The 19,978-nt window shown below is 37.9% G+C and overlaps 1 protein-coding gene across 3 annotated transcripts in view; it reads left to right on the plus strand.

Annotated features, from left to right (window-relative positions):
- DENND4C (DENN domain containing 4C) overlaps positions 1 to 19,978 on the plus strand; it is a 136,891-nt gene that overhangs the window by 18,774 nt on the left and 98,139 nt on the right. For 2 of the 3 annotated variants that reach the window (XM_028107238.2, XM_028107241.2), the window contains exon 2: positions 15,066 to 15,387. In XM_028107238.2, coding sequence (XP_027963039.1) covers positions 15,083 to 15,387 — 305 coding nt within the window. In that variant the 5' untranslated portion in view covers positions 15,066 to 15,082. Of the gene's footprint in view, positions 1 to 6,340; positions 6,435 to 15,065; positions 15,388 to 19,978 lie in introns of those variants that run through there. The other variant, XM_088019019.1, reaches the window with a different exon arrangement.

Consider the following 19,978-nt stretch of genomic DNA (forward strand, 5'->3'; position numbering starts at 1 on the left):
TTGTTTACTGATTATTTTCCAACTATGATGTAAGTTCCATAAAGATAGGGCATTTGGTGTTTTCATTGCTTTAATTCCCAGCATTTAGAACAATGTCTGAGGCTCGGTCATAGGTTATTAATAAACCAGCAGTGATTGATTAGCAAACATAAGAGTTCTTTCCTATTAGCCACAAAACTGTAAAATACTTACGAATAATCCACTCAAGACCTGGATGAAAAAGATTATGATACTTTGCTTAAAAGCTTTTTTATTTTTTTTATTTTTAAAGATTTTATTTACTTATTCAACAGAGAGAGAGAGGGTACAAGCAGGGGGAGCAGTAGAGGGAGAAGAAGAGGCAGGCTTCCCGCTGAGGAGGGAGCCCGATGCGGAACTCGATCCCAGGACCCTGGGGTCATGACCTGAACCCAAGGCAGACGCTTAACCATCTGAGCCACCCAGGCGCCCCGCTTAAAAGCTTTTTTAAAAAACGACTTGAATAAAATGGAGAGTCATACCACGCTCCTGAGTAGGGAACTTAATATTGTAAAGATGTCTATTCTCCTTAAATAAACTGTGTTTTGAGCAGTTCTAAAAAGATCTCAGCTTCCACCCCCTGCCCTCCCCCAACCTCCACTGAAACTTGATAAGCTTCGATGAAAAGTCTTAAAAAAAGGGGGGGGTGGTGGATGAAGAGGAGGTTTATCTGCCAGATCAGAAAACATTTAGAACTATTATAATTAACTACGGGTGATACCAGCTTGAAAATTGGCTAATGAAACAAAACAAAGGTTGGATTTTATAGGATTATATAAGATATTCATATATGAGAAAGATGAGAAAAGAATTATTCAGGGGTGCCTGGGTGGCTCAGTCGTTAAGCGTCTGCCTTCGGCTCAGGTCATGATCCCAGGGTCCTGGGATCGAGCCCCGCATCGGGCTCCCTGCTCAGCAGGAAACCTGCTTCTCCCTCCCCCACTTCCCCTGCTGTGTTCCCTCTCTCACTGTGTCTCTGTCAAATAAATAAAATCTTAAAAAAAAAAAAGAATTATTCAGTAAGTTAACCTTTCTGTAATAAGTAGAGGACACAGTTCTGAATTTTATTCTGTAGAGCATTTTTATTTTCTTCTTTTTTCTTTTTTGTATTTTTTTTAAAGTTAAATTCAATTAATTAACATATAATGTATTATTTGTTTCAGGGGTACAGGTCTGTGATTCATAAGTCTTATATAATACCCAGTGCTCATTACAACACATACCCTCCCAGTGTCCATCAGCCAGTTACCCCATCCCCCCACCCCTCTCCCCTCCAGCAACCCTGAGTTTGTTTCCTAAGATTAAGAGTCTCTTATGGTTTGTCTCCCTCTCTGGATTCATCTTGTTTCATTTTTTCCTCTCTTCCCCTATGATCCTCTGCTTTTTTTCTTAAATTCCACATATCAGTGAGATTATATGATAATTGTCTTTCTCTGATTGACTTATTTCGCTTAGCATAATATCGTCTAGTTCCATCCATGTAGTTGCAAATGGCAAGATTTCATTTTTGATGGCTGCATAATGTGTGTGTGTGTGTGTGTGTGTGTGTATGTATCTCTACCCCATCTTCTTTATCCATTCACCTGTCGATGGACATCTGGGCTCTTTCCATAGTTTGGCTATTGTGGACATTGCTGCTACAAATATTGGGGTGCAGGTGCCCCTTTGGATCACTACCTTTGTATCTTTGGGGTAGATACCCAGTAGTACAGTTGCTGGGTCTTAGGGTAGCTCTATTTTTAACATCTTGAGGAACCTCCATACTGTTTTCCAGAATGGCTGCACCAGTTTGCATTCCCACCAACAGTGTAGGGGGGTTCCCCTTTCTCTGTATCCTCGCAAACATCTGTCATTTCCTGACTTGTTAATTTTAGCCATTCTGACTGGTGTGAGGTGGTATCACATTGAGGTGTTGATTTGTATTTCCCTGATGCCAAGTGATGTTGAACACTTTTTCATGTGTCTGTTGGCCATTTGGATGTCTTTGCAGAAATGTCTGTTCAGGTCTTCCTCCCATTTCTTGATTGGATTATTTGTTCTTTGGGTGTTCAGTTTAGCAAGTTCTTTACAGATTTTGGATATTAGCCCTTTATGTGATATTGTCATTTGCAAATATCTTCTCCCATTCTGTCATTGTCTTTTGGTTTTGTTGACTGTTTCCTTTGCTGTGCAAAGGCTTTTTATCTTGGATGAAGTTGCAGTAGTTCATTTTTGCCCTTGCTTCCCTTGCCTTTGGCGATGTGTCTAGGAAGAAGTTGCTGTGGCCGAGGTGGAAGAGGTTACTGCCTATGTTCTCCTCAAGGATTTTGATGGATTCCTGTCTTCACATTTAGGTCTTTCATCCATTTTGAGTCTATTTTTGTGTATGGTGTAAGGAAATGGTCCAGTTTCATTGTTCTGCATGTGGCTGTCCAGTTTTCCCAACACCATTTGTTGAAGAGACTGTCTTGTTTCCACTGGGTATTTTTTCCTGTTTTGTCAAAGGTTAGTTGACCATAGAGTTGAGGGTCCATTTCTGGGTTCTCTGTTCTGTTCCATTGATCTATGTGCCTGTTTTTGTGCTAGTACCATAACTGTCTTGATGATTACAGCTTTGTAGTAGAGCTTGATGTAGAGCATTTTTTTTTTTTATTTTTAGAATTTTTATTTATTTATTTGACAGATTGGGAGAGCAGGAACACAAGCAGGGGGAGTGGGAGAGGGAGAAGCAGGCTTCCCACCTAGCAGGTAGCCTTATGCAGGGCTCAATTCTAGGACCCTGCGACTATGACCTGAGCCGAAGGCAGATGCCCAATGACTGAGCCACCCAGGTGCCCCTTGATGTAGAGCTTTTTTAAAGCAGTGATCTGCATTAGGTATATTTGAGGTGTGTGGACCCCGTTACTCTTTACAGTTAGGGATCTAGTTAACTAGACCTAATCCTTAGGTCACCTTGTGTTTTGTTTGTTTTTAAGATTTTATTTATTTATTTAGCAGACAGAGAGGCAGGGAGGGAGATCACCAGTAGGCAGAGTGGCAGGCAGAGGGAGAGGGAGAAGGAGAAGCAGGCTCCCCACTGAGCAGAGAGCCTGTTGTGGGCTCAATCCCAGGACCCTGGGATCATGACCTGAGCCGAAGGCAGATGTTTAACTGACTGAGCTACCCAGGCTTCCCCAGGTCATGTTGTGTTTTATAAAATAGTCCCCTTATTCCTTGACAGCTTAATTTTTTTTTTTTTAAGTAGACTCCACACCCAGCGTGGAGCCCAACATGAGGCTTGAACTCACAACCCTGAGATCAAGACCTGAACTGAGATCAAGAGTCAGCCGCTTAACCAACTGAGCCACCCAGTTGCCCCAACAGTTTAACTTTTTGATCTAATAACATGTTTACCTCTCCTCCTTTTAATTTGCTACAATATCCACTATGTATTTAGTAGTCAAATAAACTTAATAGAATTTCTTGTAAACTAACACTAAATAGACTTTGAATGAGAGACTGAAATGCATCAAGGTTATATGTTTTGCTGCTTTGTGATATCTATTGTAGATCTTCATGGCTGGCTCTGAGCTATGAGCTATGACCTGAGCTGAAGGCGGATACTTAACCAGTTGAGCCACCCAGGTGCTCCTTTCCCTCTACTTTTGTTGAAATCTTGGAAGACATGAACTGCTTTTTAAAAAACTTTTAATTTTGGGGCACCTGGGTGGCTTAGTCAGTTAAGCGTCTGACTCAGGTGCCCCCTTGACTAGAATTCTCCCCTTTAGTTTGAGGTTGTCTAATCCCTCATGATCAGATTAAGACTATGCATTTTTTTTTTAAAATCAGGAATACTACATAACTAATGTGGTGTCCTTGGTGCATCACATCAGAACGCATGTAATATCAGTTTGACTTATCATTAATGATGTTAATTTTGATTATTTGGTTAAAGTGGTGGCCACCAGCTTTCTCTGGTGATACATTTTCTCCCCCCCCTTTTTTTTTTAGAGAGGGAGGGGAAGAGCTGAGATAGAATCGTAAGCCAACTCTGACGTGGGCTGATCCCACAACTCTGACATCATCATCTGAGCCGAAATCAAGAATCGAATGCTTAACCAGCTGAGCCACCCAGGCGCCCTGATACATTTTATTCTTTTGTAATTATTAGTATGTCTGGGAAATGGCCTTGAGATTGTATAAATATCCTGTATTCAACAGCCTTCTGCCCAGAGATTTTAGCATCCATTGGTAATTCTTGCTTGAAACTGAATATTGTGTTGATTCTAAAATGGTTTTTGATCATTCCTTCTATGTTTATTAGTTGGCATCCTATTGTGAAGAAACTTATTTCCCTCACCTTCATTCATTTATTTTTAGTTTTTTTTTAAAGATTTTATTTATTTATTTGACAGAGAGAGACACAGTGAGAGAGGGAACACAAGCAGGGGGAGTGGGAGAGGGAGAAGCAGGCTTCCCGCTGAGCAGGGAGCCCGATGTGGGACTCGATCCCAGGACCCTGGGATCATGACCTGAGCTGAAGGCAGACGCTTAACGACTGAGCCACCCAGGCGCCCACCTTCGTTCATTTATTTTATAGTATCATTGTAGACTCAAGGCTTAAAAAGGTCAGTGTGTTATATAATCCATTATTGTCATTCATTTTGATGCTAAAAAATTATTCCCAGTCTGGCCAGTGGGAGACTCTTCAAGCTAGATCCGTGTCCTTTTGATAGGATCCCATTAGTCTTTGAGTAGTGTTTTTGTTTCTTGTTTTTTTTTTCTTCTTAAGTGAGATATTCTAGGTATATCTTGAGCTTTTTTTTTTTTTAAGTAGGCTCTACACTTAGCATGGAGCCCAACATGGGCCTTGAACTTAAAGCCCTGATATCAAAACCATGATATCAAGACCTGGGCTGAGATTAAGAGTTTGACACTTAACTGACTGAGCCACTCAGGCTCCCCTATCTTGTGCTTTTCTTGCCCTACCTTGGAATTGGTCATTTCTCCAAGGAGGTCTAGTATTGTTTGGTGAGGAATGGTTTTAAGAAACAAAGATTTAGGTGCTGAGTATGTTTGTTTCTGGTGGGGTGACATTGTTTTTGGGTTTCCTTTTCAGTAGCTAGGAGGAGACATATACACACACTTTTAACAGCTTTATTGATAAATAATTCACATACCACACAATTCACGTTTTAAAGTATACAATTCATTGGTTTTTAGTGTAGTCACAGATTGCTCAACCATTACCACAATCAATTTTTCTTTTTCTTTTTTTTAAGATTTTATTTATTTATTTGACAGAGAGAGACACAGTGAGAGAGGGAACACAAGCAGAGGGGAGTGGGAGAGGGAGAAGCAGGCTTCCCACTGAGCGGAGAGCCCGATGTGGGGTTCGATCCCAACCTGAGCCAAAGGCAGATGCTTAATGACTGAGCCACCCAGGTGCCCACCACAATTTTATCACCCCTAAAAGAAACCTCATGCCCATTAGAGTCATTCCCCATTTCCTCCATCCCCCCCAATCTAGGCAGCTACCAGTTGACTTTCTCTTTTTATAGATTGCCTATTTAGGACATTTTGTATAAATGGAACCATACTATATGTGGTATGTTGTGACTGACTTCTTCCACTTAGTGTAATGTTTTCAGGGTCTATCCATGTTTAGCATGTATCAGTACTTAATTCCTGTTTATTGCTGAAGATAGTCCATTGTATGGATGTACTACATTTTATTTATCCCCTCATCTGTTGGTGGACATTTGGGCTGTTTCCATTTTTTTTTTTGATCTAGTATAAATAATGTTGACACACATATTTAAAATTTTTTATTTTTTAAGTTTTATTTATTTTTTGAGAGAGTGAGAGCAAGAGGGATCACAGAGGGAGAGGGAGAAGCAGACTCACCAGTGATCAGGGAGCCTGATGTGGGGCTTGATCCCAGGACCCTGAGATCATGACGCAAGCTGAAGGCAGATGCTCAACCGACTGAGCCACATAGGTGCCCCTAAAAATTTTTATTTTTGAATTATTTTAGATTTACTGAAAAGTTGAAAAGATAATACAGGATTCCTGTATTTCTCTATGGTTAACATATACATTACCATAGTACATTTGTCAAAACTAAGACAACATTGTTATATTGCTTTTAACTAAAATCCAGATTTTATTTTAATCTCACCAGTTTTTATGTTAATGTGCTTTTTCTGTTCTATATTTCAATTCAGGGTACCACATTACATTTAGTACATATGTATTTTAAAATCATGAGTTCATACTGATGCCTCTAATTCTATTTCAGTACATACATTCTTACTTGCCCTCTCCCATCCTATATTTATCTCTCTCTTTTCTCACAGTAAGAATTCTGGCTTCCAACAATTTTTGGAATAGAGTATGGAGTACGTACAGAAGAATGTTTGAGCCATACCACTATAAACCATACCCTTGTGTCTAAGGTCAGGATTTCGTTTTCAGTTCTTTATGTTAAATTGTTTAAATTACTTGTATTAGTTCTTTTTTCATTCCCTCTTATGTGATTATATTGTCAATTTGGTATATAGTTAGGTTTATTGGCTCATATTTATAATGGTGAAGTTATGTATTTAACTACATCAAAAACTTTTTTTCAAGATTTTATTCATCTGAGAGAGAGAGAGTGAGAGAGAGAAAGCACAAGCAGGAGCAGAGGCAGAGGGAGAGGGAGAAGCAGACTCCCTGCCGACCTGGGAGCCCGATGTGGGGCTCGATCTCTGGACCCTGAGATCATGACCTGAGCCGAAGGCAGATGCTTAACCATCTGAGCCGCCCAGGCGCCCCTCAAAAAAAAGAATTTTAATGGAATTTAGAAATTGTTCTTTTCTGGACTTTTAATTTGAATATACCCTGCTTAATGTGTTTTGTTTGAACTTAGTAGTGTTTACAAGAATTCTGAATTAGTTGCCAATATTTTAAAACTTGGAGACATAAAAATCCTGATTTCTGGCTTTTTTTTTTTTTTTAAGATTTTATTTATTTATTGGACAGAGACAGCGAGAGCAGGAACACAAGCAGGGGGAGTGGGAGAGGGAGAAGCAGGCTTCCTGCTGAGCAGGGAGCCCGATGTGGGACTTGATCCCAGGACCCTGGGATCATGACCTGAGCCGAAGGCAGACGCTTAACGACTGAGCCACCCAGGCGCCCTCTGGCTTCTTTTAAGAAGGCAAAAAAGAAATTCTGGTTTTGCCAAGTCCATTTGGCAACAATTGGATGGGTCTGACTAGTGGCTGCCTGTGTTCTCTAGTTCCCTCGACTCTCATATCCTACTTGACCCCTTGAGGTATTTGTGTTTGCAGTCTTTCTTTACAACCCTCCTTCTTTATAAAACTTTTGGTGGCAGGTGCAACAGTAGAGAATTACACTGCTTTGTGTTCTGAAAAAGGAACTGATTTTGTCTGAAATGACTTTTTCGTTTTGTAATTTCATGACCCAGCCAGTGTAGCTCATGTTGATAATGCTTTCTAAATGGATTCACCAAGGCCCTATTTTAAATTGCTTAAATGTAGCAAATAATTTTGATAAAACTGCACTCTCTTTATGGTTTAAATAACATTCACCATTCATTCTGCATGGTTTGGAACACCAAGGAACACACAGATATTTTTGAAGCCTTAAACAAATCTTTTTTGTTACAATGAGAGAATTGTGTAAACTACATTTAGCTTTATAGATTGAAGTTATTGACATTTTGTTGATATTAACAGCATTTATTCATTAAAGTGTATGCCATTCTAAACAGTAGGGTGAAATGAAATTGATTCTGAAAGATTATCTTAGCAGTAGTTGCAAAATGAAATTTAATTATTAGACTCTATATCTGTTAGTTTTTATAAATATTTTAATATTTTTCAAAAGCTTTTGTTAATACAGAGTAATTTTTATTGGAGATAGAGATGGCCATTTCATAATGATAAAGGGGTCAGTTAATCGAAAGGACGTAGCAATTCTAAATGTTTATGTCCTTAATAATAGAGCTTCAAAATACATGAAACAAAAACTGATAAGAATTGAAAGGAGAAATAGACAAATCTGCAATTATAGTCAGAGATTTTAATATTGTTCTCTTAATAGTAGAACAAGTAGACAGAAAATCAGCAAGGATAGACTTGAACAACACTATTAACCTACTTGATTGACCCTTGTAGAGGCCTCTGTCCAACAACAGAATATATATGCTGAAGTGCTAAAGTACACATGGTGTATTTATCAAGATAGGTCATATTCTTAGCCATAAAAGTAGGCTCAGTAAATGTAAAAGAATTAGAGTCATATATAGTATATTCTCTGACCACAGTGTAATTAAATTAGAAATTAATAACCAAAGATTCTTGGAAAATTCCCAACTACAAAATTTGGAAACTGAAAAACATACTTTTGAATAGTCCATTGGTCAAATACTTTAAGAAAGGGATATTAAAAAATGTTTTGAACTGAATAAAAAGAAAACATACACAAATTTTTGGATGCCGCTAAAACATTACTTGGGGAATTTATAACACTAAATACTTAAAATAGAGAAGAAAGGTCTCAAATCAGTGACTTCAGCTTCCACCTTAAGAAACTAGAAGAAGAAGAGCGAATTAAATTTTGCATAAACAGAGGGAAGGAAATAATCAAGATCAAAATAGAAATCAGTGAAATATAAAACAAAAGCAATAGAAAAAAATTAATGAAACCAAAAGCTGTCTTAGAGAAGATCAGTAAAGTTGATAAATTTCAGGGCGCCTTGGTGGCTCAGTTGGTTAAGCATCTGCCTTCGGGGCCCTGGGATCAAGTCCCCATCAGGCTCTCTGCTCAGTGGGGAGTCTGCTTCTCTCTCTCCTGCTCTTCACCCCCACCCACAGCTCACGTTCTCTCTCTCTTTCTCTCAAATAAATAAAATCTTTTTTTTTTAAAGATTTTATTTATTTATTTGACAGAGACAAACACAGTGAGAGAGGGAACACAAGCAGGGGAGGGACAGAGGGAGAGGAAGAAGCAGGCTTCCCGCCGAGCAGGGAGCCCGATGCGGGACTCCATCCCAGGACTCCAGGATCATGACCTGAACCGAAGGCAGTCGCTTAACCAACTGAGCCACCCAGGCGCCCCATCACTACATATTCTACAGATATTAAAAGTATAATAAGGAAATATTATGAACAACTTTGTGCCAATAAATATGACAATTTAGGTGAAAATGGACAAATTTCTTGAAAGACACTTCTGTAGACTGACTGTCCCCTCCCCCTCTTCTGATGTTGAAACCTAATGCCCAGGCTGATGGTATTTGGAGGTGGGGCCTTAGGAGGTATTTCAGTCCTGAGGGTAAAACCCTCCTGAGGGGTATTAGTGCCTTTTTTTAAAAAGAGATTCTAGAGAGATTCCCTCCCTCCTTTCCATCATGTGAAGTTACAGTGGAAAGACAGCCTTCTAGGAACTAGGAAGCCAGCCCTCACTCGGCAGTGAATATGCCAGTGCCTTGATCTTGGACTTCCCAATCTCAAGAACTGTGAGAAACAAATTTCTGTTGTTTATAAGCCACCCAGTCTATGGTATTCTGGTATAGCAGCCTGAATGGACTAGGGCACAAACAATGAAAGTTTATTCAAGAGGAAGTAGGTAACCTAATAGCCTGTATGTGTTAAAGGAATTGAATTTATAGTTATAAAAACCTACCTACCAAGAAAACTCCAGACCCAAATGATTTCACAGGTGAATTCTATCAAACATTTTTTTTTAAAGATTTTATTTATTTATTTGAGAGAGAGAGAATGAGAGAGAGAGAGCACGAGAGGGAAGAGGGTCAGAGGGAGAAGCAGACTCCCTGCTGAGCAGGGAGCCCGATGCGGGACTCGATCCTGGGACTCCGGGATCATGACCTGAGCCGAAGGCAGTCGCTTAACCAACTGAGCCACCCAGGCGCCCCAATTCTATCAAACATTTAAGGAAGAAATAATACCAATTCTATACAGACTGCCCCAGAAACTTGAAGAGGAGGAAATTCTTCCCAACTCATTCTGTGAGACTGTCATTACCTTGGTATCAAAACCAGATAAAGACATTAGGAGAAAAGAAAACTACAGACCAGTATCCCTATTAACACATATAAAATTCCAAGCAAAATTTTAACAAATAGAATTCAAGAATATATAAAGGGGATAATATATCTTGACCAGGTGGAGTTTATTTTAGGAATTCAATGTTGATTAATAACTTGAAAATTAATCATTGTAATTCACTATGTTAAACAAAGATAGAGATGTGTTTCATGTCAGGTGCAGAAAAAGTGTGTGATAAAGTCTAACATATATTCCTGATAAAAGTCTCAGGATTAGAAAGGAACTTCATAAGGAGCAAATATTTATGAAAAACCTATAATTAACATCATATTTACTGATAAAAGACTGAATGCTTTCCCTGTAAGATTAGGAACAAAATGAAGATGTGTACTCTCAACATCTCTCTTTAAAAAAAAAAAATTCATTGATTTATTTAAATAATGTCTGTACCCAGCATGACTTACGACCCCAAGATCAAGAGTCACATGCTCTATTGACTGAGCCAGCCAGGTGCCTCTTTTTTTTTTTTCCTTTTAATTCTAAGAAATGTGTATTAAAACCTCTCTATACCAACTTTACTCTAACACAATAAACATAAATACAGTTGTAACACCCGTTGGACCATAGATACATTACTGTTGCCATGGTAAATTGGTATATTCTTTTCAAAAGGCAAGAAGTATATAGTAATAGTTATACATGGGTTTATATACTCTGATCCAGAAAGCTGATTCTGGGAGTTTACTCTGTAACTTAACGGAAGCCTAAACGGTTAATATGGAGAGATGCTTATTGATACATTCTCTCTTTTTATTGTAGCAAATATACATAACATTTATCATTTTAACCATTTGTAAGTATACACTTTAGTGGCATTAAATACATTGGCATTGTTGTATAACCATTGCCACTGCTATACCCAAAACTTTTCCATCATCTCCAACATAAACTCTGTACCCATTAAACAGTAACTCTCCATTCTCCCCCCTCCCAGCCCCTGACAACCTCTACTTTATGTCTCTAAGAATTCATTCAGTGTACCTCATATAGGAGCCATATAATATTTGTTCTTCTGTGTCTTTCTGGGGGTCATTTCACTTAGCATAAAGTTTTCAGAGTTCATCCATGTTATAGCATTTATCAAAATTCAATTCCTTTTTATGAATGAATAATATTCTGTTGTATAGATATATCACATTATATTTATCCATTCATTTTTTGGGTGGATATTTGGGTTTTTACCATTTGATTATTGTGAATAATGCTGCTATGACTAATGATGCTGAGCACCTTTTCATGTGCTTATTGGTCATTTGTATATCTTCTTTGGTCAGTATTTCTTCTGAACACTGTACTGGATGTTCTACCCAGTACCGTAAGACAAGCAAAAGAAATAAAAGGCATCTGTATTGGAAAGAAAGAAGTAAAATTGTCTTTATTCATAGACACATTATCTATGTAGAAAATTTAATGGTACCTACAAAACTCTACAACTTGTAAGCAACTGTATGAAGATGGCACTGTATGAGATCAAGATATAAAATCAATTGTATTTCTATGTAGTAGCAAAGAATAATGGGAAACTGAGTTAAAAAGGAATAGTGTCATTTACAATAGCATTAACTATTACTTAAGCAAAATCTGGTAAGATGTGAAGGACATATGCTGTAAACTACAAACATGGATGAGAGAAATTTTTACAAATCTAAATAAATGCAGAGATGAACCTTGTTCATGGGTTTGAAGACTCAGTATTGACAGTCTTCCTTAAATTGACCTATAGTTTCAACACAATTCCAGTTAAAATCCTAGTAGGCTTTTTTTGGTGGTAAGAAATGGACAAGCTGATTCTAAAATGCTTATGGAAATGCAGAGGACCTGGAGTAGAATAATCAAAACAATTTTGAAAAAGGACAGAGTTGAAGACTAACACTTCCTGATTTCAAGATTTATTATAAATTACAATAATCAAAATCATTTGGTACTGACATATAAACATATAGATTAGTGGAATAAAGAATCCAGAGATGAATATAAACATGTTGGGCAGTTGGTTTTTGAATAAAGATACAAAGGCAAAACAGTGGAGAAAAGTTAGTTTTTTCAACCAGTGGTGCTGGAAAAATTGAATATCTGTATGTAAAAAGTGGATCTCTATTTATACCTCCATTATATACAAAAGTTAACTTAAAATGGATCATAGACATACATGTAAAACTTGAAATTATGAAATTTTTAGAGGAAAACATTGGAGAAAACCTTTGTGACCTTAGATTAGACAGTGATGTCTTAAATATGATACCACAAGCATGACCCATGAAAGGACAGATTGGTAAGTTGGACTTCATCAAAAATAAAAACTGCTTTTCAAAAGGTATTATTAGAGTAAAAAGACAAGTCATAGATTGGGAGAAAATATTTGCTAGGCATATGCCTAATGATTTTTCTATAGAATATATAAAGAACTTTCAAAACTCAAGAATGGGGGTGCCTGGGTGGGTCAGTCAGTTGAATGTCCGACTCTTGGTTCGACTCAGATCGTGATCTCAAGGTTGTGAGATTGAGCCCCATGTGGGGCTCTGCGCTCAGCGGGGAGTTGACTTGTCCTTCTCCCCACTTGTGCACAAGCTCTCTCCTTTTCTCTCTCTCTAAAATAAATAAATAAATAAATAAATAAATAAATAAATAAATAAATAAATAAAATCTTAAAAACAAACAAAAAACAACTCAAGAAAGAGTAAACAAACAGCCCACGTAGAAAATGGCCAAAGATTTTTTTTTAAAGATTTATTTATTTATTTTGAGAGAGTGAGAATGAGAGAGAGAGAGAGATAGTACATGAGAGGGGGGACGGTTAGAGGGAGAAGCAGGCTCCTCGCTGAGCAGGGAGACCGATGCGGGATGCGATCCCGGGACTCCAGGATCATGACCTGAGCCGAAGGCAGTTGCTTAACCGACTGAGCCACCCAGGCGCCCGAAAATGGCCAAAGATTTGAACAGAAGCTTCACTGAAGAAAATACATGGGTGGAAAATAAGCACATGAAAATGTGGTTAACATCACTAGTCATTAGAAAGATGCAAATTAACAGGTGCCTGGGTGCCTCAGTCAGTTGAGCATCAGACTCTTGATCTCAGGGTTGTGAGTTCAAGCCCTGAGCTGGACTTCACGCTAGTTGTGGCGCCTACTTAAAAAAAAAAAAGATGCAAATTAAAATGATAGTTAAGTATCACTGTAGGCATATTAGAGTATCTGCATTTAGAAGACTGACCATATAGAGCTTCAGAGAGGATGTGGAACAACTGGAAGTCTCATATACTGAGGGTAGGAATATAAAATGGTATACTTACTCTAGGAAACTCTTTGGCAGTTTTTTAGAACTATATATACCTAGCAGGTGATCCAATCCTTTTGTCTAAGAATTGACCTAAGGTAAATGAAAGCTTATGTCCGTAAGACCTATACATGGTTATTTATGACAGCTTTATTTGTAATAACTCCAAACTAAGAATAACCCAAATGTCTGTTAATAAGGTAAATAGATAAACATATTGTGGTATACTCAGCAGTGGAATACTACTTAGCAATAAAAAGGGATGAGGGACACCTGGCTGGCTCAGTTGGGAGGGCATGCAACTCTTCATCTCAGGGTTGTGAGTTGGGTATAGAGATTACTTAAAAAAATATTTTAAAAAATATAAAAAGGAATAAACTACTGATATAAACAACAGCATGAATGAATCTCAATTATGAGAAAAGCTAGGCAAAAAAGAATACATACTATATGATTCCATGTACATCAGTTCTAAAAACTATAGTGACTAAACAGGTTACTCATTGTCTGGGGAGGAAGGGATATGATGGGATATATGAAAATTTGGCGTTTTGATGGATATGTTTACTATCTTGATTGTGGTAATGATTTCACAGGTGTATATATTTATGAAAATTTACACTTTAAATATGTACATTTTATTGTATGTCAGTTGTACTTAACTTAAAAAGCATATAAAATCCACGGAAATATTTAAAACCTCAGAAGCTTAATTTTATTTTTAGAGGTGCCGAGTTTAGAGATAATAGAAATCTTGACTCAATGTTCATAATCTCTGGGTTTCTACCATGTATTACCTAAGTCTCTTAATATGTGTTTTCTATGATTTTGTCTTCCTTGATTATAGTATTTTATGTTCTATCTGGTATTTATATAGGAAATACATCGTGAATCCTAAACTTACTTAGTTTTACATGGTGTTTCCATAAAGTTTCTTAACCAGAAGGGACAGACTCCTAACTGGATTAGGAGACCGGTTTGATTATATTTATTACTATTACCTTTATTTATTTATTTATTTATTTTGTCTTAGACCTTGACTTAATTCATGATGAACTCCATTCATTTGTTTAACTGTGAAGCTTAGCTTTAGGAATTTTGTAACCTAAAGGAGAATGATTTTTTAAATGGTCTGAATATTGTTCATGCAGTGCATTTTGCTGAAGCACCATAGCCCATAGCCCACCTCTGACAGTTTGATTATTCTTTTTTTTTTTAAGATTTTATTTATCTATTTGATAGAGAGAGACACAGCGAAAGAGGGAACACAAGCAGGGGGAGTGGGAGAGGGAAAAGCAGGCTTCCCGCTGAGCAGGGAGTCCGATGCGGGGCTTGATCCCAGGACCCCGGGGTCACGACCCAAGCTGAAGGCAAGATGCCCAACGACTCAGCCACCCAGGCACCCCCAGTTTGATTATTCTTAACAGGGCCTTCGCACATGAAAGGATCATAGTTGCCTTACAAATGAGTTGATGCTGTAAACTGGTACTTTCTAGCAGGTAAAAGCGACAAGATAATACCAAAACAGTCTGCTTCTCTGGAAGGACAACAATTTGATTATAAATCCAGCTGGGAAGTGCACTTAGTTGATCACTGTTAACCCAGGAGTATTTTAATTTTAGTTAGTCCAGATAAAGTGTTTTATTTAATGGATGTCTTTTTCTTTTTTTCCTCTTCTAGGAAATAAAATAGCAACCATGATAGAAGACAAAGGGCCGAGAGTGACTGACTACTTTGTTGTGGCAGGTCTCACTGACACATCTACTCTTTTAGATCAAGAAATAAATCGTTTAGATACTAAGTCAACTGGGCCTAAAGCTCCAATTACAGACATTGCAGTTATTAACAAATCTGCTGGGGAAACAGTACCTGAAGGTTACACCTGTGTTGAAGCCACTCCATCAGCTCTCCAAGCAAATTTGAACTATGGAAGTCTGAAAAGCCCAGAACTTTTTCTCTGTTACAAGAGAGCAAGAGATAAACCACCCCTTACCGACATTGGGTATGGTGACTTACTTTCTTTTGCTATAGTGAAGGAAATAGCATTTATTTAAAGTGCATGGGAATAGAAATTTGGAATCCTTGATAGTTCTATTATTATTATTATTTTTAATTTTTAAAGATTTTATTTATGTATTTGACAGAAACACAGTGAGAGAGGGAACACAAGCAGGGGGAGTGGGAGAGGGAGAAGCAGGCTCTCCACTGAGCAGGGAGCCCGATGGGGGGCTCGATCCCAGCACCCTGGTATCATGACCTGAGCCGAAGGCAGACGCTTAATGAGTGAGCCACCCAGGCGCCCCGATAATTCTATTATTATTTGTTACTTTAGGATCAAGTGTAGTAAGATATTACATCTCTCTATCCACCCTTACTGAATTTCTCTGCATTGTACTTGAATCATTAGATCATTTCCTTTCAGAAGATTGAAATGAAGGCATTAGAGCCTGAAATGTGATTCCATTTCTCTTGTACTTTTCAGATAAACTTATTAATTAAAAATAAAAGAACAAGAAGCTATAATAAAAGACTATATTTTTAAGGGGCTACTTAGGTTATGTGATGAGGTTTTGTGAAGCCCTGACCTCATTTAACAAAGGAACATTCCTGTTTAAAAAAAAAAAAAATGTGCTGTGTGGTTTTTAGTCCCAGGAGGGAGGAGGTATTTACAATTTAGAATGAGTATAGTTGTTATAAGGTATTTAGTATCTAGTCCACAGCCAGAGAAGTACATTCTTTGTAAAAGCCCTTTTTCCAAAAATGTCTACATTGACCCTCTTTTGTAGATGAGATATGCTTTTAGAATATCTATAATTATTACTTTAATAGGTATACATGTCATGTATTAAGCTGTTCTGTTTATTATAATTACCATCAGTAAAAACATATAGGTATTTGAGAGCATCTTAGGAAGTATTTGGGATCAGCTTGTCCATTTATGCAAAACACAAAGTTGGAATTTTGGTGGGGATTGCATTTAATCTATAGATCAAAGTAGGGAGTACGGCCATCTTTATACCAATTAAGTCTTCTAACTTATGAATATGAAATATCTTTCCCTTTTATTTAGGTCTTTAATTTCTTTCAGCAGTGTTTTATAGCTTTTAGTGTACAAGTCTTTCACCTCCTTGATTCATTTTATTCCTACATATTTTATTCTTTTGGATTCTATTAAAAATGGGATGTTTTCTTAATTTCCTTTTTGGGTTCATTGCTGTTGTATACAAGCACAGCTGAATTTTAATTTCATGTGTTAATCTTACACCCTGCAACTTTGCTGAATTTGTTAGCTCTGATAGCTTTCTTTTGGATATTCAGCGTTTTTTTTTTAATATATAGGATCATGTCATCTGCATATAGAGCTAGTTTTACTCCTTCCTTTGCAGTTTGTTGTATTTGCTCCCTTGTCTTATTGCTCCAACTGGAACTTAACGTACAGTGTTGGATAGCGATAGTGAAAACAGGCATCCTTGGCTCATTCCTGATCTTAGGTGGAAAGCTTTCAGTCTTTCACCATTGAATATGATGTTAGCTGTGGGTTTTTCATAAATGCCTTTTATCATATTAAGAAAGGTCCCTTCTATTTCTGATTTTATGAGAGATTTTATCATGAAAGTGTGTTGGATTTTTTTCAAATGCCTTTTCTTTGTTAATTGAGATCATGCAGGTATTTCCTTCTTTCTATTAATGTGATGTATTACATTGATTTTCTTTCTTTTTTTTTTAAGATTTTATTTTATTTATTTGACAGAGAGATAGAGAGAGAGCACAAGTAAGCAGAGAGGCAGGCAGAGAGGGAGAAGCGGGCTCTCTGCTGAGCAGGGAGCCCGATGCGGGGCTCGATCCCAGGACCCCAGGATCATGACCTGAGCTGAAGGCAGCCGCTTAACCAACTGAGCCACCCAGGTGCCCCTACATTGATTTTCTTATGTTGAATCTCTTAATGTCATCACAATACGACTCTGTAGAAATGATTAATTACTTAATATCATCCTATATCCAAATTTCCCTGACTGTCCCATGAAGTTGTTGTTGTTTCTTAATGGTTGCTGGTTTTTCTGATAATAGTTGTTCAGATATTAAGAAAAGGTAGTGAGCTGCTCCATTTGACCACCACTTGTTGTCTTCATCACCTCCTCTACTTTTGCAGTCGAGCTCTGGTGAAAGGGTCCTAGGTCCTCATTATGTTCAGATTTCCAAAGTCAAAGGATGATTTGTCCTTATCTTACTTGACCTTTATGCAGCATCCATTTAACTCCTTTAGTATTGGCCACCCTGTTTAGCTCTGTGGTTTTCTTTTAAGTCAAGACAGTTAGGATGGTGGTCATACAGCTTTATAGGATCATCAGGAACAGGAGCCAAATTAGAAAGGGTTGAGAAATGATTGGAATTGGATTAATAGAGGCTTTTTTGAAAGCTTGACTTTAAGAGAAAGAGAAAATAGTAATGGGCTTTGTTATTTAAGATGTGGTCCTTGAGCCAGTATCATCAGCCTGGGAACATGTTAGAAATTCAGAATCTCAGGCACTGCCCCAAACCTCCTGAATCAGAATCTGTATTTTAACAAAGTCCCCAGAAGCAGCAGTTGAGGTTACCTGGGTGGGGGGGTGGGGTAAGGCAATACAGAGTCATGGGCTGTTTTTTTAACTTTCTTCCAGGGGATAACCTTGAACATCTCTATTTGAAGGAGAGACACCAATGGAAAAGAAAGGGTGAAAATATAGGAATAAGGAGATATTTGATAGGATAAAATTATGAAACAGATTGAAGGGGTAATGTCAACAGCATAGGTGACTGGATTAGCCTTTAATGGGAGGGGCTTTTCCTTTGAGGAGGTTAAAATTGGTATAAACACAAACTGTTGGTTGCAGGGGAGTAATTCAGGACATGTGATGGTTTTATGTCAGTTCTTTTCATTTTCTCCATGAGCTTCTTAAGAAGATAGGTAATATCCGTAGAAGGATGGGTATAGGGTAAAATTTTGGTAATATCCATGTCAGTTGATGGGAATCAAAGCAGGGACATAACTTGTGTTTCAGACTTCAGTGTTGACTGTCAGCCGTCTCTCAAGGCCATCTTTTCATATCCTCCTTCCCATCTCCCCACTGTACAGTCATAATTGAGAGGATGTGTAGCTTTCAAAGATTGCTGTTCTTGTGGTTCAGGGGCACAACTTAAAATGATGACTTAGATAATTATACTTAGATACCTTCAGGTTGCAAGTGACCCATATACATCTTGTAGTTCCCTAAGGTTTGTTATGATAGTTTACTGATCTAGTTTCCCAGAGTGTAGGTTGTCTTTTAGTTAATCATGATGGTAAATTTTTCTTTCCAGATCAAATAATTGTTAATACCTGGTGACTGCAATATTTTGACCTGTCCACCCCACTTTCCCCCCATTTAAGCACACGAGTGAGGTTTGGAAAACTTGTAGCCACTACAAAGACAGGTACCCATCTCATTCAACTAAATAAGGAATACTGTTTTCAAACTTTTGACCTTTTTGACTTTCATAAACTGATATGAGATATTTATCAGGTTTTCTTTTTTTTAAGAAGAAATGTTAATTAAGTTTAAAGTATATAAGATGTGATATTCCCCTGTAACATCAAATACTCTAAGTATAATTTAAATAGTACAATATATTATCTTATGTGTCAGATGTGTTTATTAAGATAAAGAATCACAAATTATGCAGTTCTTCCTCCATTTATCAGATTCATTGATTTTTTTGAAATTTTATTTTATTATGTTATGTTAATCACCATACATTACATCATTAGTTTTTGATGTAGTGTTCCATGATTCATTGTTTGCATATAACACCCAGTGCTCCATTCAATACGTGCCCTCTTTAATACCCATCACCAGGCTAATCCCTCTCCCCCTGAACCCTCAGTTTGTTTCTCAGAGTCCATAGTCTCTCATGGTTTGAGAGAGTGAGAGTGCACATGTGCATGAGAGAGAGAGAGAGAAAGAAGGAGAGAGAGAGTGCATGCACGCCCATGGGGGGGTGGGGCAGAGGGAGAGGGAGAAGCAGACTTGCCGCTGAGCAGGGATCCTGATGTGGGGCTGGATCCCAGGACCCAGAGATCATGACCTGAACCAAAGGCAGATGCTTAACCGACAGAGCTACCTAGGCGTTCCAGATTTATTGATTTTCTTTTTTCTTTTTTTTTAAGATTTTATTTATTTATTTGACAGAGAGAGACACAGTGAGAGAGGGAACACAAGCAGGGGGAGTGGGAGAGGGAGATGCAGACTTCCCGCGGAGCAGGGAGCCCAATGCGGGGCTCTATCCCAGGGCCCTGGGATCATGACCTGAGCCGAAGGCAGACGCTTAACGAGACAGAGCCACCCAGGCACCCCCGGATTTACTGAGTTTCAAAAGAGCTTTTTCTCCAGCACTTTTGTGGTTTTTTTTGAAAATTTTCAAACATACAGAAAAGTTAATTGAATGTTATAATAAACACCAGTATCTTTTCCTCCTGAATGATAGACTATAGTATAATGAACAGTACACTTTCCACCTAGATTCAGCAAATTAACATTTTTCCATATTTTTGCTAAACTATTTTGAAAGGAGGCTGG

This window comes from Eumetopias jubatus, unplaced genomic scaffold (assembly GCF_037043125.1).
Source record: "Eumetopias jubatus isolate StellerSeaLion01/CBP00866 unplaced genomic scaffold, mEumJub1_p1.0 scaffold_15, whole genome shotgun sequence".
NCBI classification, from domain to species: Eukaryota; Metazoa; Chordata; class Mammalia; order Carnivora; family Otariidae; genus Eumetopias; species Eumetopias jubatus.